The 25,000-nt window shown below is 37.1% G+C and overlaps 2 protein-coding genes, 3 long non-coding RNA genes and 1 other non-coding gene across 6 annotated transcripts in view; 3 read left to right on the top strand and 3 right to left on the bottom strand.

The window, feature by feature from the left end:
• Nucleotides 1-192: 192 nt before the first annotated feature.
• Nucleotides 193-2,097, bottom strand: LOC123698180. Its single transcript, XR_006752374.1, has one exon. It is a non-coding gene; the product is annotated as a small subunit ribosomal RNA (ribosomal RNA).
• A 5,891-nt stretch (nt 2,098-7,988) lies between these two features.
• Nucleotides 7,989-10,251, top strand: LOC123692478. The gene is made up of 2 exons (XR_006751559.1): nt 7,989-8,281; nt 8,427-10,251. It is a non-coding gene; the product is annotated as an uncharacterized LOC123692478 (long non-coding RNA).
• Nucleotides 10,252-14,172: 3,921 nt separating this feature from the next.
• LOC123691985 (proline-, glutamic acid- and leucine-rich protein 1-like) lies at nt 14,173-16,654 on the top strand. The gene is made up of 6 exons (XM_045636586.1): nt 14,173-14,191; nt 14,289-14,349; nt 14,457-14,589; nt 14,981-15,163; nt 15,741-15,825; nt 16,075-16,654. The coding sequence occupies exons 2-6, from the start codon at nt 14,291-14,293 to the stop codon at nt 16,557-16,559; spliced, it is 945 nt and encodes a 314-aa protein (XP_045492542.1). The 5' UTR covers nt 14,173-14,191; nt 14,289-14,290; the 3' UTR covers nt 16,560-16,654.
• Nucleotides 16,655-17,125: 471 nt separating this feature from the next.
• LOC123692062 (putative nuclease HARBI1) lies at nt 17,126-19,805 on the bottom strand. Its single transcript, XM_045636701.1, has 5 exons — nt 19,172-19,805; nt 18,843-19,033; nt 18,280-18,412; nt 18,010-18,151; nt 17,126-17,914 (listed from the first exon to the last, which is right to left on the bottom strand). The coding sequence occupies exons 1-5, from the start codon at nt 19,394-19,396 to the stop codon at nt 17,802-17,804; spliced, it is 804 nt and encodes a 267-aa protein (XP_045492657.1). The 5' UTR covers nt 19,397-19,805; the 3' UTR covers nt 17,126-17,801.
• Nucleotides 19,806-19,887: 82 nt separating this feature from the next.
• Nucleotides 19,888-21,430, top strand: LOC123692354. Its single transcript, XR_006751522.1, has 3 exons — nt 19,888-20,168; nt 20,630-20,812; nt 21,260-21,430. It is a non-coding gene; the product is annotated as an uncharacterized LOC123692354 (long non-coding RNA).
• Nucleotides 21,431-24,840: 3,410 nt separating this feature from the next.
• The window catches only part of LOC123692440, a 1,759-nt gene continuing 1,599 nt past the window's right edge, over nt 24,841-25,000 (bottom strand). The window contains exon 2 of the long non-coding RNA XR_006751552.1: nt 24,841-25,000. This exon is cut by the window's right edge and continues 136 nt beyond it. This is a non-coding gene — a long non-coding RNA (uncharacterized LOC123692440).

Raw genomic sequence — 25,000 nt, forward strand, 5'->3', positions numbered from 1 at the left:
CGCTTTCGCGAATCACTCTAACACGTCATACACTGACATGTTAGAGGTATTCGTATTTTTTTTTTTTTTTTTTTTTTTTTTACGGATGCAGTCACATTCACGCGTCCCACGACACTTGTTCGTACTATACACAAACACACACACACACGATGCGCGTATGCGAGTAGTGCGAGAGTGCGCAGTGCGTTACGTTAATGATCCTTCCGCAGGTTCCCCTACGGAAACCTTGTTACGACTTTTACTTCCTCTAAATGATCAAGTTTGGTCAACTTCCCAGCAACGCCGACGGCCGTGAAGCCACCGCGTGTCGGTCCGAAGACCTCACTAAATCATTCAATCGGTAGTAGCGACGGGCGGTGTGTACAAAGGGCAGGGACGTAATCAACGCGAGCTTATGACTCGCGCTTACTAGGAATTCCTCGTTTATGGGGGATAATTGCAAACCCCAATCCCCAGCACGAAGGAGTTTCAACGGGTTGCCCGGGCCTCTAGGCCAGGGAGAACATGTTGATTCCTTCAGTGTAGCGCGCGTGCGGCCCAGGACATCTAAGGGCATCACAGACCTGTTATTGCTCAATCTCGTGCGGCTCAAAGCCGCCGGTCCCTCTAAGAAGAATTTTAATACGCCGCCAGTGAGTTGCGCTACCCGAGAGCCGCGCACACCTAAATGACGACGCCTATTTAGCAGGCTAGAGTCTCGTTCGTTACCGGAATTAACCAGACAAATCGCTCCACCAACTAAGAACGGCCATGCACCACCACCCACCGAATCAAGAAAGAGCTATTAATCTGTCAATCCTTCCGGTGTCCGGGCCTGGTGAGATTTCCCGTGTTGAGTCAAATTAAGCCGCAGGCTCCACTCCTGGTGGTGCCCTTCCGTCAATTCCTTTAAGTTTCAGCTTTGCAACCATACTCCCCCCGGAGTCCAAAATCTTTGGTTTCCCGGAAGCTGCCCGCCGAGCCATTGTAGTAACGTCGGCGGATCGCTAGATGACATATTTACGGTTAGAACTAGGGCGGTATCTAATCGCCTTCGAACCTCTAACTTTCGTTCTTGATTGATGAAAACACCTTTGGCAAATGCTTTCGCTGATGTTCGTCTTGCGACGATCCAAGAATTTCACCTCTAACGTCGCAATACGAATGCCCCCAGTTATCCCTATTAATCATTACCTCGGAGTTCTGAAAACCAACAAAATAGAACCGAGATCATATTCTATTATTCCATGCACGAAATATTCAAGCGGCATTTTGAGCCCGCTTTGAGCACTCTAATTTGTTCAAAGTAAAATTGTCGGCCCACCTCGACACTCACTGAAGAGCACCGCGATAGGATTTTGATATTGAACCGGCTTTTAACGACCGGCTCACCGACGATATGCTCCGCAAACGTGTCAGTATCACCGCGGATGCGGTGCACCGACAGCGCGGCGCACAAATGCAACTACGAGCTTTTTAACCGCAACAATTTTAGTATACGCTATTGGAGCTGGAATTACCGCGGCTGCTGGCACCAGACTTGCCCTCCAATTGTTCCTCGTTAAAATATTTAAAGTGTACTCATTCCGATTACGAGGCCTCGTAAGAGTCCCGTATCGTTATTTTTCGTCACTACCTCCCCGTGCCGGGAGTGGGTAATTTGCGCGCCTGCTGCCTTCCTTGGATGTGGTAGCCGTTTCTCAGGCTCCCTCTCCGGAATCGAACCCTGATTCCCCGTTACCCGTGACAACCATGGTAGTCGCAGAAACTACCATCGAAAGTTGATAAGGCAGACATTTGAAAGATGCGTCGCCGGTACTGGACCATGCGATCGGCAAAAGTTATCCAGATTCATCAAAATTAACGACTTCAGACGCCAGGCCCTCCGTCGATTGGTTTTGATCTAATAAAAGCACTCATTCCATCACTGGTCAGAGTTCTGATTGCATGTATTAGCTCTAGAATTACCACAGTTATCCAAGTAACTGAGTAAGATCTAAGGAACCAAAACTGATATATTGAGCCATTCGCGGTATCGCCTTAATACGGCTTGCACTGAGACATGCATGGCTTAATCTTTGAGACAAGCATATAACTACTGGCAGGATCAACCAGGGAGCTAACTAAAGCTTCCGCTAGAGCCTCAAACGTGACACGACGATGCCGCCGCGACGTTCGCTTCTCTATATACATACATATGCGCGCGGCGTGTTTAAATAACATGATATGCAACGGCGGCGACCGTCACACGCACACTATTCACACACGCGCGCGCGCACACGTGGATAAATCTGAACACAGTCAGTTAAATCGTTGAAAGTATCATCTTAACGAGACACCCCTTAACAATTCCCATTCGCATCAAGCGAAGGAAAAATTTTAATATCGGTCAACTTTTATGACGCAAACGATCAATCTACGCACGGAGAGTGGAAGGATCGAAAATTGCGACCACATATAAACATCTGATAAAAGCCCATTGGTACATCACAAACGTGTGCGATGTGAGCAATAAAAAATTTTATACTGCCGTTCAATAGTAGTCGTATATTTTTCACGGTCTGCGCTCCGAGAGTGTATCAAGATGCGTAATATTATTTATTACACTACACATATAAAATACAATCTACGAAACTGACAATCTATCAAACCGTCGGCAGACGCAATGTTACTACAGTTACTAATTTCTACTTCTTCTACTACTACTACTAACTACTACTACTACTACTACTACTACCACCACTAAAGATTAAAAACTGTATCGCGCCGTATGCACAAACGCTTTTACAATATCATCATCTTTGGTGGTCTTTTATTATTTCATAGAACTAACACACTACTCTACAACTCTGTCAGACTCACCACCAAACACCAACCCCACACCGACACGCGAACGGCGGCAACGAGGAGAGCGCAGAGCACACGGGCGACGCGGTACAACAGCGACGAAATAATGATACATACACATACGTACGTACAAATGTCTCGCTGCCCACGCGCAACGCCCCCCCGTCTTCGCTAGCCTCGCGCACCGATTGTCTCGCATCCCGGCTACGATGTTTCTGCTTGTTTATTTTTTTCAGATACTATTCACATATCACGCACGGCATATGTACATACATACATACATAATACATACATACAAACATACGCCGCGCGCGACTAACGCCTCGTGTTTTCAAGGTCAAGTCAAAAAACTTTGCACGCGTGCAGTTACGGCGTGCAGTCGTCAAAAATAATTCATGATTATAAATTTCGTGGTCCATATTAAATAAATTATAAACAACAACAACAACAACAACAAACAACAACAACAACAACGACAAAAGAGGGCGACCTTACCTCCGGACTTGATGAAGTGTCCTGAAGGTGTACTTCGAAGACAAAACAAGCCCAAACTCGCCTCACCTAGCTCTACTCGTCTATTAGTTCCAGTAGCAGTCTTCGAAGTACACCTTCAGGTCACTCCATCAAGTCCGGAGGTAAGGTCTCATCATAACTAACAAAACGAGCCCAAACTCGGCACACCTAGCTCTACTCGTCTATTAGTTCCAGTAGCAGTCTTCGAAGTACACCTTCAGGACACTCCATCAAGTCCGGAGGTAAGGTCTCAACATAACTAACAAAATGAACCCAAACTCGATACACCTAGCTCTAATCGTTTATTAGTTCCAGTAGCAGTCTTCGAAGTACACCTGCAGGTCACTCCATCAAGTCCGGAGGTAAGGTCTCAACATAACTAACAAAATGAGCCCAAACTCGGCACACCTAGCTCTACTCGTCTATTAGTTCCAGTAGCAGTCTTCGAAGTACACCTTCAGGACACTCCATCAAGTCCGGAGGTAAGGTCTCAATATAACTAACAAAATGAGCCCAAACTCGGCACACCTAGCTCTAACCGTCTATTAGTTCCAGTAGAAGTCTTCGAAGTACACCTGCAGGTCACTCCATCAAGTCCGGTGGTAAGGTCTCAACATAACTAACAAAATGAACCCAAACTCGGCACACCTAGCTCTACTCGTCCAATAGTTCCAGTAGCAGTCTTCGAAGTACACCTGCAGGTCACTCCATTAAGTCCGGTGGTAAGGTCTCAACATAACTAACAAAACGAGCCCAAACTCGGCACACCTAGTCTCTACTCGTCTATTAGTTCCAGTAGCAGTCTTCGAAGTACACCTTCAGGACACTCCATCAAATCCGGAGGTAAGGTCTCAACATAACTAACAAAATGAGCCCAAACTCGACACACCTAGCTCTAATCGTTTATTAGTTCCAGTAGCAGTCTTCGAAGTACACCTGCAGGTCACTCCATCAAGTCCGGAGGTAAGGTCTCAACATAACTAACAAAATGAGCCCAAACTCGGCACACCTAGCTCTACTCGTCTATTAGTTCCAGTAGCAGTCTTCGAAGTACACCTTCAGGACACTCCATCAAGTCCGGAGGTAAGGTCTCAATATAACTAACAAAATGAGCCCAAACTCGGCACACCTAGCTCTAACCGTCTATTAGTTCCAGTAGAAGTCTTCGAAGTACACCTGCAGGTCACTCCATCAAGTCCGGTGGTAAGGTCTCAACATAACTAACAAAATGAACCCAAACTCGGCACACCTAGCTCTACTCGTCCAATAGTTCCAGTAGCAGTCTTCGAAGTACACCTGCAGGTCACTCCATTAAGTCCGGTGGTAAGGTCTCAACATAACTAACAAAACGAGCCCAAACTCGGCACACCTAGTCTCTACTCGTCTATTAGTTCCAGTAGCAGTCTTCGAAGTACACCTTCAGGACACTCCATCAAATCCGGAGGTAAGGTCTCAACATAACTAACAAAATGAGCCCAAACTCGACACACCTAGCTCTAATCGTTTATTAGTTCCAGTAGCAGTCTTCGAAGTACACCTGCAGGTCACTCCATTAAGTCCGGAGGTAAGGTCTCAACATAACTAACAAAATGAGCCCAAACTCGACACACCTAGCTCTAATCGTTTATTAGTTCCAGTAGCAGTCTTCGAAGTACACCTGCAGGTCACTCCATCAAGTCCGGAGGTAAGGTCTCAATATAACTAACAAAATGAGCCCAAACTCGGCACACCTAGCTCTAACCGTCTATTAGTTCCAGTAGAAGTCTTCGAAGTACACCTGCAGGTCACTCCATCAAGTCCGGTGGTAAGGTCTCAACATAACTAACAAAATGAACCCAAACTCGGCACACCTAGCTCTACTCGTCTAATAGTTCCAGTAGCAGTCTTCGAAGTACACCTGCAGGTCACTCCATTAAGTCCGGTGGTAAGGTCTCAACATAACTAACAAAACGAGCCCAAACTCGGCACACCTAGTCTCTACTCGTCTATTAGTTCCAGTAGCAGTCTTCGAAGTACACCTTCAGGACACTCCATCAAATCCGGAGGTAAGGTCTCAACATAACTAACAAAATGAGCCCAAACTCGACACACCTAGCTCTAATCGTTTATTAGTTCCAGTAGCAGTCTTCGAAGTACACCTTCAGGTCACTCCATCAAGTCTGGAGGTAAGGTCTCAACATAACTAACAAAATGAGCCCAAACTCGGCATACCTAGCTCTACTCGTCTATTAGTTCCAGTAGCCGTCTTCGAAGTACACCTGCAGGTCACTCCATCAAGTCCGGTGGTAAGGTCTCAACATAACTAACAAAACGAGCCCAAACTCGGCACACCTAGTCTCTACTCGTCTATTAGTTCCAGTAGCAGTCTTCGAAGTACACCTTCAGGACACTCCATCAAATCCGGAGGTAAGGTCTCAACATAACTAACAAAATGAGCCCAAACTCGACACACCTAGCTCTAATCGTTTATTAGTTCCAGTAGCAGTCTTCGAAGTACACCTGCAGGTCACTCCATCAAGTCCGGAGGTAAGGTCTCAACATAACTAACAAAATGAGCCCAAACTCGGCACACCTAGCTCTACTCGTCTATTAGTTCCAGTAGCAGTCTTCGAAGTACACCTTCAGGACACTCCATCAAGTCCGGAGGTAAGGTCTCAATATAACTAACAAAATGAGCCCAAACTCGGCACACCTAGCTCTAACCGTCTATTAGTTCCAGTAGAAGTCTTCGAAGTACACCTGCAGGTCACTCCATCAAGTCCGGTGGTAAGGTCTCAACATAACTAACAAAATGAACCCAAACTCGGCACACCTAGCTCTACTCGTCTAATAGTTCCAGTAGCAGTCTTCGAAGTACACCTGCAGGTCACTCCATTAAGTCCGGTGGTAAGGTCTCAACATAACTAACAAAACGAGCCCAAACTCGGCACACCTAGCCTCTACTCGTCTATTAGTTCCAGTAGCAGTCTTCGAAGTACACCTTCAGGACACTCCATCAAATCCGGAGGTAAGGTCTCAACATAACTAACAAAATGAGCCCAAACTCGACACACCTAGCTCTAATCGTTTATTAGTTCCAGTAGCAGTCTTCGAAGTACACCTGCAGGTCACTCCATTAAGTCCGGTGGTAAGGTCTCAACATAACTAACAAAACGAGCCCAAACTCGGCACACCTAGTCTCTACTCGTCTATTAGTTCCAGTAGCAGTCTTCGAAGTACACCTTCAGGACACTCCATCAAATCCGGAGGTAAGGTCTCAACATAACTAACAAAATGAGCCCAAACTCGACACACCTAGCTCTAATCGTTTATTAGTTCCAGTAGCAGTCTTCGAAGTACACCTGCAGGTCACTCCATCAAGTCCGGAGGTAAGGTCTCAATATAACTAACAAAATGAGCCCAAACTCGGCACACCTAGCTCTAACCGTCTATTAGTTCCAGTAGAAGTCTTCGAAGTACACCTGCAGGTCACTCCATCAAGTCCGGTGGTAAGGTCTCAACATAACTAACAAAATGAACCCAAACTCGGCACACCTAGCTCTACTCGTCTAATAGTTCCAGTAGCAGTCTTCGAAGTACACCTGCAGGTCACTCCATTAAGTCCGGTGGTAAGGTCTCAACATAACTAACAAAACGAGCCCAAACTCGGCACACCTAGTCTCTACTCGTCTATTAGTTCCAGTAGCAGTCTTCGAAGTACACCTTCAGGACACTCCATCAAATCCGGAGGTAAGGTCTCAACATAACTAACAAAATGAGCCCAAACTCGACACACCTAGCTCTAATCGTTTATTAGTTCCAGTAGCAGTCTTCGAAGTACACCTTCAGGTCACTCCATCAAGTCTGGAGGTATGGTCTCAATGTAACTAACAAAACGAGCCCAAACTCGGCATACCTAGCTCTACTCGTCTATTAGTTCCAGTAGCCGTCTTCGAAGTACACCTGCAGGTCACTCCATCAAGTCTGGAGGTAAGATCTCAACATAACTAACAAAATGAGCCCAAACTCGGCACACCTAGCTCTAATCGTTTATTAGTTCCAGTAGCAGTCTTCGAAGTACACCTTCAGGTCACTCCATCAAGTCAGAAACTAAATATGAAATTTATAATCCCATAAGTATAAAATCTATAAATAAAATGAATGCGTGAAGGATCAAGTTTATTAGGTCAAATATTTTGTATTCGTACAGTGATCTTTTCGTAAACGAGGAGCTGCTTACAAGCGTCACAGTGTCCACTCACAACGGCGGCCGAGCGCAGACTAAAATATTTCATTACAAATTTTTGTGCAATAAATCAAGATGAGCCAGTAAAATAACCCTTATTTCAATCCAATAAGTATCACGCGTTACAACTAAATATGTGAAAAAATAAGGTTTGATTTCTCAGCCTATTTGTAACATTTTGATAGTTTTCTTTGCTACCTTTTTGAGTTGGACATGTCTGCTTACTTAAAATATTTTTAAATCATTAAATTTATTTTATTAAATACATGAAAAATGTTCCTTTATTCAGCACGATATTGTCAATTTTGTGTTTGTGCAACGGAAAATATTTTTTACTAGCGGTCCGCCCCGGCTTCGCCCGTGGTACATATTAACGTTTTCTCTACATAAGAACCATCCTCGTACTTCAAGGAATATAATAAAAAAAGAATTATCGAAATCGGTTCAGCCGTTCTCGAGTTATGGAATTACAACGAAAAGTGGCATTGATTTTTATATATTAGATAATATTATAAACCAAAATTTTCGACTAAAAAATTGCTACCATTTAAAGATTAACCCTTAATTCACTACCTGAGTCCATTGGACTCACATCGAACTTTCAAACTATTATATTTTTTTCCCCTGGTGACTTATTTCCTCCACCGTCTCAGTACCTTCCTGCAGTGACGTGGGCACCGCGGTAGCGAGAGGACGTGCGCCTGCGCTGCGTAATAGGTAAGTTATTACGTCGAGTGAGTCCCATGGACTCATACTAGTGAATTAAGTAATATTTTATTTATTTGTTACGATTCTTAAATGTTGCTTATTTGTCGTATTAATGATATAAAAATATGTATTTTAATATTTGTTGTTGTTGTAGGTTTGTAAAATGGATCTAAAACAACATAAAGTTGTAAATATGAATGAAGACCAGGCAGATTCTGTTTTGGAATCATGGATCACACAAATTATGAATGATGAAGATGCGAGCCACTCTGAAACCGAAGACAAGCTATCTAGGACAGAAAGAAAGCATTGTTATCCATGTAATTACAAAAAGAGAACAAAGACTGCACATTCAGGCACTAGATGTCTGAAGCCTGTATGTTTGAGTTGCTCAAAAATGGCATGCCGTCGCTGCCTGCAATCGGTGGCAATACCCCATTGCACGTTTTATTTTTTTGTATAGAAGCGTACATTTTTGTTGTTTATTTTCGGTTTTGCATTCCTTTAGAAGTCTTATAAAATTAAAAAGAGCCATTAGTTAAAAATATTTGCCATTATTGTAGGGCTTTGAAAATAACTCTGTTTTCTAAGACTATTAGAATAAGTTTTTTTTTATTTTTAAGAGTATTTCAGAAGTTTATCCAGTTTTATTATTTTTTTGTAGTGCCTTAATAAACATTTAAAAATAATAATAAAAAAACTTAATAAAAAAAAGAGTTTTATTTGAAAAAAACACGCCAAGAAAATATATGAGTCCAGTGGACTCATGGAAGCTGTTTATGTTAGCAAATTTCACCTAGTGAATTGAGGGTTAAGGATTAATCTATCTATAGTAATTATTAGTTTAATTTGGTTTTGTATTATTTTGTCGCAAAATGTACCGAAAAACTGCTTATTTTTGTCAGATTCGTAAACGCGTCCTTAAGAACATCGTTTTGGTTAGGCTTCCATTATCAAGCAATTTTAAACTTCATTCAATTGACATACAGTTCAAATTATTTTGTACTTTTCAAAGACCTAAGGGAGAGAGAGTCTGTTCTGCCAACTTTTAGAAAAAATAAAAACATTTCTAATGTTGGCCCCTCCGATGTAATCATTTAATATTAGATTTAATTTTTTAGTTTTAATTATTTATTATTATTTCTTATTTTTTTTTAAACCTTATTTTTGTATATTTTAATTTTAAGCTAATACATTAATAAATTATTTCTTTCTTTCTTCGATTTCTTGTCAATGGTTAAGACTTAAGCATAGACAACCTCTTGATGTTGATTTGTTGTTTGAAATTTGAATTCAAAATGGCGTTTTATTAATTGTTTTGGTGGAAGATAAACAAAATCTGTTCTTCGTATATCGTAGATTTTCTTACTTATTTACTCAGTTAATGTACAGTACATTGAATTTTTTAATTTGTTATATTTCTGCCAAAAGTGAAAGAAGAAGAAAAAGTGTTATGTGTAAACAATGTTAAAATCTTTGTGTAGATAATAATTGATAATAATTATTAATGTGATTTGTGACTAAGTATTTGCAATATATACCCAATGACTGTTCTATTAAAGGAAGATATAAAAAATAATAATTTTTACGAGAAAACTTCTCTATTACGTCATGTTCTGGCTGTAGAATCAATTGGAGAGGAGATAATATTATTATTGTTTTGTCCAAAGAAAACAACAACTTCTTACAATTCCAATATGGCGATCCGAACGGCAACGATATATTGGAAATTTAGAATGAGATTTTAAAATAGAAATCCCGCAAAATATTTCAAGGAAAAGTATAAAATGTGAATCTAGTTGTATTCACATAATATTTAAGCCGAATTAAGTCCTACATGCCTAAATAAAGATATTCAGTAAAATTCAAAATTCAAATGGAATTATCCATTTTTGCTGATAATAGTGAGTTTTAATATTATATAAAAATGTTAGATATAGGTAATTATTATTATATTATAATAAACTTATTGATCTACATTGTTGGTGTTTTATTTTTAATTTCCTATAAATTTGAATAAGGATGAGAATTAGTAGTGATGTTACCCAGCATCGAAAATTTTATCGATATCGATATGAAGTTTTATCGATAATATGTACTCAAAGAGACATCACTAGCAACTTCAACTTTTAAATGTTGGCAGCAATGTGGATCATTTTTGACGTGAACTTTTCATAGGTTGGTATATAAGACTTAACCTAAGTAATACATGCATATGTGTGCGTGAGCTCGAAATCGAAGTACTGAGTGCCGTCTCTTCCTATACCTATTACTTGCTCTGTCATACGCACAGATGTTATGCGTCCCAAGTATGTCGAGGTAGTTTACGAAATCTAGCTTTTTTATGACTACCGAGTTTGAAAATTTTATTTACCCTATTGTTCTATAATTATATGCCATGTATGATATATTTTTGGAAAGAGGAAGAAACTAGTTATAGCATAAAAATGTAATCATGACGATATATTTTTTCTATAAAATTATAAAAAAATTGATTTTCTTTTGTTTTAATTTTAATTGCTTACATACCTACTAACACTTACATGATAATGGTGAGTCATCAAATGATCATATTCACGTTTTCATATCACTACACGATTGCCAAATACATTCACTTATATTTTCACACATTTAACACAACGTATTTCACTATGAATAATACCTAACAAATATCCATTATTCACAAACAAGAAAAAAAGCGCCATTTTGCGTCTTCCGCACTGAAAAGTTGAGACACTTTTTCACTGAGTATTCTTCAAATATCCCTAAAACCAATATCATAAACGTATTCTACGTAAAATTTCCAGTAATATACGTCTCAATTATCACTCATCTAATTATTCCTCTCGGCATAATTCACAATCTAAATATTCGTTGAACAAGACGAACGTTACAAAGTACAAACTATGGCCGATGACGCAACTCAATCAATGATTCACTTTTTTTTTTTTTTTTTTGTGGTTTTAGTCTGTATTTCCTGTCTCGGAGTCGTGTCGATTTGAATTATAAATGTTTAAGGCATAGAGAAATATTTTTTATACTGGAAACATTCACTTGTACGTCTCTACTGATGACCTTCAATGTCACGGGCCGCGTTACGCACTGCGTTTGTCAGCGCAGGACGCTCTCAGTACAATTTGAGTTACGCTACAACCGCTGTGCGCAGAGGCGGCTCGTGACAAAATTTTATGGGTGTTCACTTGAAATAAAACACTGAAAATACATGATGTTAAAGCAGTACAATTTAATTAAAAAATTACTTATAAAGGAAATGCATACGTCTTTCTTTTTGGTGTGCAAAAATATCTATAACTTGACACAATCTATTAACCTTCGTAAAATATGTCTGTTTTCATCGACACGGTCATTGAACTCGCGTATTGACTTTCGGTACGCGGAATCTAATGCTTTACGAATGTCTTGTCGTTCGATAGACGCCAATTGCAGTTCATTCAACAAATGGTACCTACCGAGATTGTGAATGTTTTTTCATCTTGATTGAAAGATGAGCTAAGTCGTCAACGCCCGTTTCAGTCCAAGCACTCTCACCTCCGTCGGCCGCGCCCGCTTCAAATAAAAGACACGGAAAACAAAATATTTTGTTGCTTTCATGTTCATCACAACCACACAACCACGGTGTTTTCACATACCTATTGTTCGGATTTAAACACACGCGTATATGTTTTCGTTTTTGTCGTACATTTTTGCGTAAGGTCAAGTTCAGGTCGTGGCGGTCCCTTAGCTTTCAATTCAAGCCGAATTTGTAACGTTTTAACACACTTTTTAATGAACGCCACATTATAATTGTCCATTTTAACACTCACAAGTAATACTGATAACTACAGGCTATTTCAACAATCAACACGTATCTTATGATTTTAATTCGAAAATTCCCGATTATAGGTACATTCGCGCGCGTGCAAGTTGACTATAGTGTTTGTTTATATTATTTTGAGTGGCAACGTCGCGCAATCGCTGTCTTGTGTACGGGCGCGCGGTAAAAACGAACCGGCAACGTTTGCGGGAGCGGCGCTCCGAATTTTGCTATTTTTTCATAGAAAATCTTCTGTTTTACGCGCAGGGCTCTGACAAAACTATCTCTTTCACTCCTATTGGATTTCGTATTAGAAAATGTACTGAATATTTTTTCATTGGAGCGCAATCGTGAGCGCTCCGCTACGCGCGTTTTATAATACAGTATTATACCTACAGGTGTCAGGTGTATGGAATGATGGAATGATGGATATATTCATTGGTATTGCCAGTAGTTTTTTACGATTACGATTGATTTTAAATAGTAATAATTAATATTAATAATGAAATTAAGGAGTATGATTTTATTATAATTATTTATGGGAGTTCACTGCACCAGCGCTCCTTAGGGCGAGCCGCCTCTGGCTGTGCGTAGGACGCTACACGGGTTAAGAGGCTGATTCAAGAATGTTCTGCCATATTTTTCATTCTGTCAAACACAACGACAGTGCAGAGATAATTATTCCAAGCCCTGACACCGATATTTTTGTATTAGGCCTTTATTTCTGGCATAAACTTGAAAATATACTCGCCATCTTTGAATGCTCCCCCCCACTCCCCCATGCAACTATTTCACTGTACGAACTATTGAATCGTAAACAATGGACTATTGTTAATTATTTAAAATAATAATTTAAAAAATATATTCATGAGTTTTCAATCTATAGTGGTTTAAAGTTAACTCAAAAATGGACCATTTTCGTAAATTTTCTAAAAAATCTTAGAGAAAGTGTAAGAAATGTTATAGTATGCTATATATTCGTGATCTACTCAATAAGCTCTTTCATTTGATACCCCACGCGGCATGTTTTGGAAATGTTTATTTTTTTCTTTGTATGCCATATTTAATAACCGGGGTGCGGGGAAGGGGACCACAAAACTGGTTGGCAACATCTGTCTATAGGATGTCTGGGATCTATACAATATATATCAGAAGTCAGATTTAGGTCCGCTATTTATGCAAACGAACATCTCCTTGGAGCCTGCTCTATGAGCCAAAAAACTGTTATCGTTTGATAAAGCATTTACATTCTCTTGTTTATCGAATTTTTGATGGGTCCGAATTAGGATTATAATGATAACTGCGTTAAAAACAACCGACTTTAAACTTGCACTTGCAACATTTACAAATGCAGACAAAAATGCTCATAAAATAAAAACTTACTGGGCCTATCCGAATAAAATTTTTATGGGACCAATTCGACACCATCCCGCATCGAACAAAAAAAGAATCACGTAAATCGGTTCAGAAACCTCGGAGTAATCGGTGTACATACATAAAAAAAAAAAAAAAAAAAAAAATTGGTTGTCTGTAAAGTCGGTTTACTGACGATAATTGAACGTGACAACGTCCGATTGTGCTTCTTTGTCGCTCGTTCCGCGCTCTCGTTTCCTCCTTTCGTCTCCTCCTTTTTTTTGAAGTCGGTTAAAAAAAAGGAGTAGTTTTCCTATTACGGTGGTAGTTATTTCCAGGTAACTCTGTATTAGGTTATATCTTCTCCTATTACGGCCCTATTCATAGAACATATTAAAATTACCAGCCCCCCTAGCCAAGTGGCATACGATTTATAGCGTTTCTCTTTCTACAAACGTTGACGCCTTATCGAATACGATAAACGACAGGTAGCCAAGTGGATTAGAACTTGGCGAACGCTTATTCTATTGGATCGTACGCTAATGTCTATGGCTTCGAATTCTAACGTCAGTCAGCGTACGTCAAACTGTCAACTGTCATTCAGTTTGACATTAGTAATGTTGAAAAATATTCTTGAAATATTCAAATTAAACTGCCGAATTCCGAAAACGGAAAAAGTAAAAAGTCAAAAAATTTTTGAAGTGAACTAAAAAATACAGGTTGTGCTTTAAATTATAAAAATACAAATAGAGGTAAGTTAATTTTGCATTTGCAATGAGGCATAAAAAGATATAATGTCTTCAAGGTTTAAATTTAATTTATTTATGTGTACTTATTTTTCTAGTTTAGAAATGGAGAGACTGCGCGCCAGCCAGGAGCAATTTTCTGCTCTTATAGAATTCATGGAAAGGTACTATTAAAAAAATACAGTTTTGATTCCAAACTTGCTTCAATATTTTTATAATAAACAATGAAATCATTAATACCAAGTGCTTCATTGGTGTGTGTTACCCATAGGTATGGTGACCTCTCTCGACCACAGCGGGGACCTCAGGGTCGACTAAAAGCCGACCAAATGTGGGCAAGGCTCACATTATTACTTAATTCAGTTGGTGGTGGGGTTCACAAATCACAAGAGAAGTGGAAGAAAGTAAGTTTGAACTTGCATCTTGTTAACCTAGCTGTATATTTCAAACTCTCAATTGTTTTGCTATTAACTTGCATCTTGTTAACCTAAGTGTACATTGCAAACTCTCAATTGTTTTGCTATTCACTTGCATCTTGTTAACCTAAGTGTATATTGCAAACTCTCAATTGTTTTGCTATTTACTTGCATCTTGTTAACCTAAGTGTATATTGCAAACTCTCAATTGTTTTGCTATTAACTTGCATGTTGTTAACCTAAGTGTATATTGCAAACTCTCAATTGTTTTGCTATTTACTTGCATCTTGTTAACATAGCTGTATATTTTAATATATTCATTTATTTTGCTATTGCCCTTTTCATGCACCGCTTTAACTCACAACATGTAAACCTAAAGGTCTGGGCAGATTGGAAGACTAAAACAAAAAAAAAGAAAATGTTGATTTCCAACCACACAAATGGTACTGGTGGTGGTCCAAGCAGCAGGCTGTCTCTAACAGTTTTGGAAGACCGAGTCTGTGCCATACTGGGAGAGACTGCTGTTCTTGGTCAAGCTGGCATACAAGAGCATGGCTTTAATGTTAGTACTATTATATTATAGCAACTTTACGTATCACACCAATTCCTCTGTAACTTGCATGGCCAATAATAGATATTTATTTTGAAAGAGATTACATATAAGCCTCTTTCAACTTGTGTAAAATGAATTGTATTAAATAAATAAAACAAATAAACAGCTTGAAAATCTATACTAATATAATAAAGCTGAAGAGTTTGTTTGTTTGATTGAACACGCTAATCTCGGGAAATACTGGTCCGATTTGAAAATTTCTTTCGATTTTAGATAGCCCACTTATCGAGGAAGGTTATAGGCTATATATCATCTCGCTAAGACCAACAGGAGCAGAGCACTGCAGGTAAAACTACGGAGCACAGCTAGTGTTTGAAAATGTAATTCCATCACAATATAATTAATAGATAGTTAATGTTGATGAGAACATTAAATATCTTTTAATTATATTTTATTCTTTATAAATCTATATCAATTATACAAAATACTTAGCTAACAATTCCTAATCGTAACATTTGTAAGTGTTAAGAGTATATGATAAAAGTTATAAATAACTAATATATTGATAAAAATAAATATTTTTCAGGCGCCACCAGTACCAAGGGAAGAACCCATTCCTGAAGATGTGGAAATTGAAATTCCTGTAGGCTTAGAGAATTTTAATTATAATAGTAAGTTTTATTAAACTCTATTTACTTATTAAATTAGCCTTCTTCTAGGAGCTGTTTTCAATCGTCATAATATAGTTTAATCGATAATAATTGAACATAATTCATTAAATGACTTGAATAAATTAGTCTTTGCTTGTATCCTAGAGAATATTATTCAACAGATGGAATGGATGAACATTTCTAATTTATAATATAAGTGGAAGTCAGAATTATATTTGCCTCCTTAACATTATTTTCATTACTCAACAGCAAGTGTTCCAACATTGCCAGCATCACCGCTACTGCTAGACCCACAGCCCTCACCACCACCACCACCAGTACGTCCGCCGCCCCCTCTACCGCGTTCTCCTCCGCGTCCCACTGGTCGACGGTCATCGGCGTCACCGCGATCTGCGACTGCCTCGCCGCGACATGGGATGCAGAGAGCTCGCAGGAATCGCGGCTTAACGCCATTTGACCGGGCCGCTACAGAATTTGTGGCGGTTGAACAACGACGCCTTGCACTGGAGGAGACGCGAGAGAAGCTTTCCCATGAGCGAGAAAGGGAAAGGGAAAAGCTTCTCCATGAACGTGAGAGGGAGCGTGAGGAACTTTTCCACCAAAGAGAAATGGAGCGACTGCGGCTGGAGTCGCTAAAGGTTGAGGCAAATCGCGAGCAAACTAGGGTGATGCAGCAAATAGCTGTTATCGGGCAAAGGTTGCTCGAGATATTGCCTCAAGGGCCCGCATCTTAATTTTTTTTTTCATAGGGTTTTAAGTGTATTATTTAGTGCCTTTCTTTTTATTTTTTTTAAGTGCTTGTTTTAGATTTTAATTTAATAGTTTAAGTACAGTATTTTCTGTCCTCTGTCTTTAGTTGTTTTACTTTTTACACGCTTTTTATTAGCTTCACCTGTATGTTTGAATGTTTGTTTGTAACCGACTTCTTTGGGCGCGATTTTGACCCACTTTAAACGGCCAGATTTCGTTCAAACTTTGTAGATTTATTGAGGACCGATGACAATACACTAATTTGATAAAATTATTCCATTTTTCAATTTGCAAAAAGCGTGTTTTTTAGTTTTTTTTAAACTATTATTATATATATCTTTAAATTTAATAGGATTTATATGTACTTAATTTATTTTAAGTGTTTGTTTTAGATTTTAATATTTTAATTTAATAGTTTAAGTACAGTATTTTCTGTCCTCTGTCTTTAGTTGTTTTACTTTTTAATCTTTAAATTTTATAGGATTTATATGTACTTAATTTGTTTTAAGTGTTTGTTTTAGTTTTAAGAATGTTAAATAAAACATATATATACATAATAATAGTATATTTTATTACTTAATTAGTTAAGTAGTTTATACCACCATTAATTCAGTACACACTTTTTTAAATACTAACAAAAAATACAATAATAAAAATTACAAACTTAAAAATATAAAAAACAGGTTGAGGCTGCAACAATGATCAATTTTTTCACCTATGACCTGCACTAAAATATGAGCAGTTATCAGAAACTTTAAAAGGATTAATATATACTGTAACTAATGCAGTTTCATTATTTAAATCTGTGTAGGTAAACAAAATAATGTTTTAGGAGCGAAAAAATATTATACAAAACTACTTGGTCAGGCATACTAAATTAGGCTTAAAAGTAATACACATTAAAACTACACACAACACACTTTAAAAAATACAAAAATACAAAAATAACCTACTAAACTAATCTATTAACTAAATTATTTAGCATTATTCTGCCACTCATCAGCTCATCTTGGTTGCTGGAAATGGGTCCAACCCCCACACTTGGTTCATCACCATCCTCTTGTTGCTCAGCCATATTATTAGGGGGAGGTAATTTAGCATCCAGTGCAATATTGTGCAGAACACAACATGCAATAGTTACCTCACTGGCAACACGAGGATGGTAATGGAGTGTACGATGCTTCAGCAAGCATCTCCAACGAGCCTTCAATACACCAAAACATCGTTCAATACAATTGCGTGCCTGTAAATGGCGTGTAGTGTACACCTCTGCTCGAGAACCTGGTTCGGCATTTAAAATTGGTCATCAGCCACGCTCTCTGTGGGTATCCAGAATCACCTTAAACAAATAATGTAGTTAAAGAGCTTTATAAATTATAACTCCAATATTTTTATGATAAATATGTAGAAGTAGGTAGGAATTAAATGATTTACCTAATAGCCACGTCAATTCACCATTTTCGTGAAGTCCACGCATGTATGGTTCCACTTCACTGGATGACCATATGAAGGAATCATGCGTGGCTCCACCATATTTTGCATTGACATTGATAATCTTTAAATTATCATCACATATCTGAAAAAAAAAAATTAAGTTATAAAAAATATTCTATTTGCAGTTGCTTTGTTATTTTGTTTTAATGAAACATGATTAAAAACAATGCTTACTAACTAATAATACATATGCAAAGAAAAATAGCTTACCATTTGCACATTTAAGGAATGGTATCCTTTTCTGTTAAAATAATTCTGTTCATCAATGTGGGGTTTTACAATTGATATGTGAGTGCAATCTATGCATCCAATTACCCCTGGCAATTGAAATTTCCTTTGAAATCTGTAATTAGGTACATTCACATTTTATAATCAAAGACAATTACCTACATAATTATATTAAACATATTATAATACAATTGTTAAAAAGACTTTCAAATGAATTTGTCATAATATTTTGTAAACCTTTAAAACATTTAGAATTGAACAGAAACAAACATTTTGTGGTATAATAGAATTGTTTGTGACTACAATAGCAGCAACCTTCTTCAATGCAAAGGATTATGTTATTTATTAAAATTGTACAAAACATTGAAAGTTTTTTTTTTTTATGTCAGAGCAAGCAACTTAAGCATAAGAAATAAACACTTGCAACATAAGAAGTGTTGCAGGTGCTTTGCCGGCCTTTTATGGACAAATAAGCTCTTTTCTTGAAGGCCCCAATGTCGTAGTTGTACATTGAAAGTTATAAATAAATTAATAAAAACACTTACTCTTGTCGAATTCTTGTTCTTTCTTGGTGTGTTTGAGGGAAAACTATCCATTTTTTCACTATCCGAGGACTGTTGAGTGCCTCCACAACTTGCCTAATGCATCTACTTGTAGTGCGTTGTGGCAAATGTTGTGTGACACCCACAATTCTCTGATAGGATCCCGTTGCGAAGAAACTCAGAGCGCAAAGAACCTACGAATATAAGTAGAATTAGGATACGTAATATAGGTACTTAGTAGATATGCACAACACATGCCTTTCATTGGGCATTTAAAATATCGGACATCACTAATAATTATAAACAATCGCAGTGAAGAAACTGTGGATTACCTTTACTTCCAAAGGAATTTCTTTAGTCCCCCGTATGTTTGTTTCGTTACGTAGGCTGCAGCAAAGCTCGCTAAAAGTTTTTTTATTTAACCTAAAACGCTCCTGAAACAATTGTTCCGGCATTTCATTGATTGTCTCTAAACTCGGTCTGGACGCATTTCTTTTTTGGCGCCTGAGCCAAAGTTCTTCATCGTGCGCAGCTTTTAAAAGTCTCAAAGCGTGCATTTTATGAAAACTAAAATTTTATAATCACTAAACACAACACGAAACTTCGACAGCTGATTATAAAATCGCCATTTTGTTTCGATTTCTACAAGATGTTATAGCGTACGCTAGTTATCGAACGCCCATTGGCGTAGTCTCCTGTCAAAAGTGCCACTTGGCTAAGCATTTGTATGGCGCCTGTCGTATGACTTAGGTACCTAACGTTTCGTCACGTTTCGTCTAATAGAATAGAAAAACATTGCCACTTGGCTACCAATTTTCGTTTCGTTACGCTGGGTCACGTGACGTATCTCCAGCTTATGTCAATCTCATACATTCGTTTATCTATTCTATCAAACGCAATGACTAAGGAATCCTATGGACAGGGCATATTGTTCTATACAAACAACTGATTATACAAATATCATGCATTTCGATACCGAAATAATAAAACTAATACTGTCTCTTTCTAACTAATGAATATTCTGATATGTGAAAAAATATGACTATACGTCAGTCAGTGCTAATTCTATACCGCTTGACATTTGAAGTTAGCTCAAATACCTACTGTGGCCGGTCGCCATTTTATGTTCTCGTTAATACGATGTACATGCTCTGTCATTGCTCCGTAGTAAACATTGAAAAATATTGAATATTTTTGTGATTGTGACAAACATTTGTGTCTAAAACATATAGAGTGGTCAAGGACAAATAGTGGCATAATGCCAAAGCGCAGTATTGTGAGATGTGGCTCCGGAAAGAATGAAAACCAGAAAAGTTTGTCTTTGCACCGGTATGTATACGTTTTGACTGAAATATTAGTTATTTCTTTGCTGATTTAGTTATTTTCATGTATATTGAATTAAGGAGTATTCACAGACTATGTTCAGTGCAAAATTGTTACCAAATATAGCTTTATTTTGTATATTTTCGTTCTAGTAAAATAATGAATTTGGGTGCTAGTGATGGCTTATAATATCGACATCAGCAAAATGTTCGATGATGACGTGCGTCTCCCAAGGCTGTGTCATTAATCTTAAGAATAGTTGCTTTGGTGAATACACTTCCAAAATAACAAATTAATTTTGCCAAGAGCAGCAGAAGGAAAAATAAAACACTTAAATTTACCTAATATGAATTTTAACTTAAGTAAGATTAATCGCTTTTATAGTACCTACTTTAATTAAAAATGTATTTATAAATAAGTCAGGTCAGGACTAAAATTATAATAACCTAAATATTCATTTTTTGAAGGTTACCAAGAAGTGAAAATAGAAAAGGAGAATGGTTAGAAGCAATTGAAACTGAAAATATCAAGCCAAATGTAAAGGATATATCATAGTACATTTCCCAGAAAGTGCTTTCAATAGAACAATGGATGTGATTAGTCTGCACGATGATGCTACACCAGTATGTCTGCCGCTGCATTCACACAGGGTGAGGTTTTTATCTGTAGACACGTGATGTCTTCCAATTTACTTTTGGTCTTTTTATTTAGATTTAGGGCTGTCATTTATAATCTAACGTTTCTCCTATTTTGAAGGAGGCCTGTGAACAAACTGAGATGGTTTTATATGATTTTTTGAGTACAAACTTGGGTGATATTTGGTTGTTGAAATGTTATTGACTGAGGGAAAGTGCAATTTACTTTAAATACATGGGGTGTTTTAAGTTATTTTTCTATTCTTTATAAATTTATATATATAAAGCATTTGAATGCCATAAAACCAAAAATATAAATTCAAATTCCGCTATTGTAAGCCCTAATGTTGATATTAATTTCAAACCATCAGCATTGCCCTTTTAATTAAAATGTATTGCATTTTAGTTTAAATGTAAAGTGAACAATGCTAGTTAATGTAAACTGTGACATTTCATTTCCAGGTACCAGTTGAGCCTCAAATCCCGAACTCAAAAATGAACAGAGTGAATCCGAGTGCATCCCAGGCTGCACAAAATAGTTTAGCTCTATAATTTTCTCTGTTATTATATATTATTGTTTTTTTGTCTTATTATTTATAAATAAATAAATTACTGTATATTGTGTTGTTCATCGTAATAAAATACTATTATATACCTGTATTATTATATATGTTGTTTCATTATATTACATTCCTCAAAACTGAAATTACCAAATTGTAAGTCTACCGTAATCCTTATATCGAAGTCAAAATTGAACTGGATTTATCAAATTATACAGCTATCTTGTCCTGCGAGGTTGCTGGTGTTTTACAAGTAACCCTGTATAGGTGTTACCGTCACGAGCAGCCATCGCCATACTTAATTTTATTAATTGGCATTGTCATTTTTTCCATTTGTAATTTTACGTCTATGTTTTGTACAATAAAGTTAAAATAAATAAAAAAGAGTGTGTGTTTATGTACACGCGTTAGAAGTTACTTCTTTGGCGTATGGACAAAATACTAGAATATACAACTTGAACATAGTTATCAATTTTCATACCACCTAGAACTTACTTCATGCTGTTAATTTTAGGTGTCGGTGTGCGCGCGCATCGTAAAAATTCACTCTCACTATTTTTCTCCACCGCGCCAAAACAAATACTTATAAATTCAAAATAAATATATTAATATTATTTTTATATCGATAAACATAATAATGTTTATCGATATATTCTCGGCACTAAACACCGCCATGTTTTGTTACAAGCATTATGGCGCCGGCCACACTTTTTTTGTAGGTATGTCACTTCCATGTGATTCCATATTCATTGATCAAACGTTACGCTAATAGAAAGCCACTTGGCTAGGGGGGCAGAGACGTTAGAGCGTTTTCACATTGTCCGGTCCGATATCGGATATCGGACGCCGATAGCCGATATCCGATATCGGAGGCTAAGTAAAATGTATGATTTACGTACCTGTCTTTCACATTGTCCAGTCCGATATCGGATATCGGAGCCAACACCGATATTCCCGTGAACTATCGGACGATAATGTTCAGTGTTACCAGCTCAATTTTCGAAAAGGTAGTATACCAACAGCAAAAAAAGCACTAGTTTGTGTATTTTCAGTCATTTCTAGGCGCTAAATGTAAAAAAAAAATCCTTTCATTTACTTTAAACCTTTTTATTAAGAAAACATTCATTTAAGTATTTAAAGGCATTAAAAATACGATTTATACGGGAGCTATTTTAATATCGTCCTATAATATACGGCAATTGGCTGAACTGAAGTAAACAAAAATATATTGTGTTCTTAAATTCAACCGTATCTTCGAAATATTAGTATCTTTTATCTTTATTTACTCATTCTGCCTCGCTCCTCCTCCTACTCGGACTACTGTTGTGCTGTAAGCTGTTTATTGTATTGTTGTCATTGAGTCACAGATTTAGTGCTTTGTTTTAGCGCCGATATCAAACCTGTATAATAAATAGCACATCTAAATAATATTAAGTAATTAATAATATCAAATCTTTTTTATATTTTACTTTTCCAGCTGTTTTTGAAGTCGGTTTCTTTATTGTAGTTATTTTTACTGTATGTACAACTACGATCTATCAGTTGATTTTTTTTAAATCAAACCCTTTTTATTGAAAAGAAAATTTACAATACGGCAATTTTGTTTAGTTTTCTCTAAAATTTCAGAATTAGAATGCGGCAACCCTTAGACTAAGGATTGGTCTCCGCGCGCGCGCTACGACTAGATACCGCTCCACCTAAAAACAATAGCTCCGTGAGTGCGGCAACTCAGTTCTGTAGTGTGTGTAAGGCAATTTGTAAGGACGCTAGTGTGTGTGAAGAATTGTACTGCCAGCTACATAAATTTTACCCCATAAATGGGAAATGGGCTATCTTGGAAAGAAGTTTGAAAAATATTTTCATTTCATTTTGGCCTTGCCGGGAATCGAACCCATGAACATGTGACTCAAATCCACTTGCGATGCCACTATACTATCACAAAGGTTTTTTAAAAGTAAAAAAGCAGTAATAAAAAAATAACATATGAGTCAGTTAAACAAGGTTAAACAGAAATAAATTATTGTTATTATCATTTTTTTTATAATATGCGTTAGTACCTAATAGTATTGAAAAAAAAAAAACATTATGAATAAAATAAGTTCAAATTAAAAGTGTGTTTTTGGGATATGCAGTACGGCAACACTAAATGGCGTCGTATTTTCGTAAACAACATTTTCAAAGTACAGGTGAAATATCGAATAATACGATTATTCCTGATGTTACGTGATCCCAGTGTCTTTCTTATTATTTGTTGTATTTTTTTTAAACAGTTTTATGGCACAAACAGGCATTTTACTTCAGGTTTTGTCCAAAATCTTTAGAAACTATCGGTACACCCTCTCCACACAATGCTCGTGACACGACTGGCTCGGGTACGCCGATTTCGGCGTACTTTTAGTTGCCGCATTTTTCGAGTACGCCGGCGGTATCTAGTCGTAGCGTGCGCGGAGACCAATCCATAATCTAAGGCGGCGACCCTAAATTTTGTCAAGAACGCGCGGCGACTATTGAGCTTGTTTACTATTTTGGTTGTCATGGCTATATTATTATTAGTCTGTGGTACTATGTACATTGCGGAATCTGTGACTGTGAATTAGTTTAGTTTAATTTATTTCTGTTTAAATATTTGCACCCCCAGATATTAGGTAGAATGTACATATTAGCACTATAAAATTGTAATAACAGCACCTACATTTGTAAATGTAATTTGAATTTGTATTTGCTAGTTTCGTCGCTTTAATACTGAGTTGAATTTTTTTTTTATTTTATTTGTATAAGAACATAACAGTCATACATGATTTAATATAAAAAAGTTCTAAAATTCACTACGACCACACAACATGTTCTAATAATAAAAAAAGAAAAACAGCATATAAAAAAACAAGCCTCACAATGAAATTGAATATTGAAACTAGATTCTGACTCTGCAGAGGGTACAAATCCATACTCCGCAGTCAGCAGATTAAACCGGTTTGAAAAACATCAGTTTATTTATTACTATTTATTTCATTTAAAATAAAGTTTATTTTTTGTAACACAAATGCATCCACTGTTTATTTTAATTCCCAATATATCTACTTTTCCAGTTTCTGGCAACACTCATGTTATCGGGACGATATTATCGGATAATGTGAAAGGGCAAATTGTGTCCGATATCGGATATCGGCTATCGGCTTCCGATATCCGATATCGGATCGGATAATGTGAAAACGCTCTTACTCTAAAAATCGAAATCTGACATCTAGAATCGAATGCATTGATTACTTGTGAATAAAAATCATCATAAATTAATAAATTCGATTGACAAATATTTCAAATCCGTATCGATTAATTCACTTTAATCGATGTTTTTAAGCAGGTTACCTCTCTTTGAAGATAAAATTGATAGACGTCAAATGTTGCCTATTAAATTGGCTCGACTATAATATTTCACTTGCATAAGTAAGTAATGCATTTACCAAAAATCGTAAATGATCGAAAACATGATTTTATACATCATTTTTATTTTAATACAGATTATAACACTTTTCGCTAAGGATGGTAACACTTATTTCTTGTGTCTATGGTCATTCGATGGATTTCAAAACGAACAATGTTGTTTATGAAAATTCAAAAAGTACGATACAATTGTGCGTTTGGTATA

The sequence above is a fragment of the Colias croceus genome, chromosome 1 (genome assembly GCF_905220415.1).
Source record: "Colias croceus chromosome 1, ilColCroc2.1".
NCBI classification, from domain to species: domain Eukaryota; kingdom Metazoa; phylum Arthropoda; class Insecta; order Lepidoptera; family Pieridae; genus Colias; species Colias croceus.

What these genes read in the sequence shown, in the direction of transcription:
- LOC123691985 (XM_045636586.1), top strand. Translation starts at nt 14,291, where the DNA reads ATGGAGAGACTGCGCGCCAGCCAGGAGCAATTTTCTGCTCTTATAGAA. An exon ending in CACAAGAGAAGTGGAAGAAA is followed by an intron (nt 14,590 to 14,980) that starts GTAAGTTTGAAC and finishes GTAAACCTAAAG; the next exon opens with GTCTGGGCAGATTGGAAGAC. An exon ending in TACAAGAGCATGGCTTTAAT is followed by an intron (nt 15,164 to 15,740) that starts GTTAGTACTATT and finishes AATATTTTTCAG; the next exon opens with GCGCCACCAGTACCAAGGGA.
- LOC123692062 (XM_045636701.1), bottom strand. Translation starts at nt 19,396, where the DNA reads ATGCACGCTTTGAGACTTTTAAAAGCTGCGCACGATGAAGAACTTTGG. An exon ending in AAATTCCTTTGGAAGTAAAG is followed by an intron (nt 19,034 to 19,171) that starts GTAATCCACAGT and finishes TTATATTCGTAG; the next exon opens with GTTCTTTGCGCTCTGAGTTT. An exon ending in AGAACAAGAATTCGACAAGA is followed by an intron (nt 18,413 to 18,842) that starts GTAAGTGTTTTT and finishes ACCTAATTACAG; the next exon opens with ATTTCAAAGGAAATTTCAAT.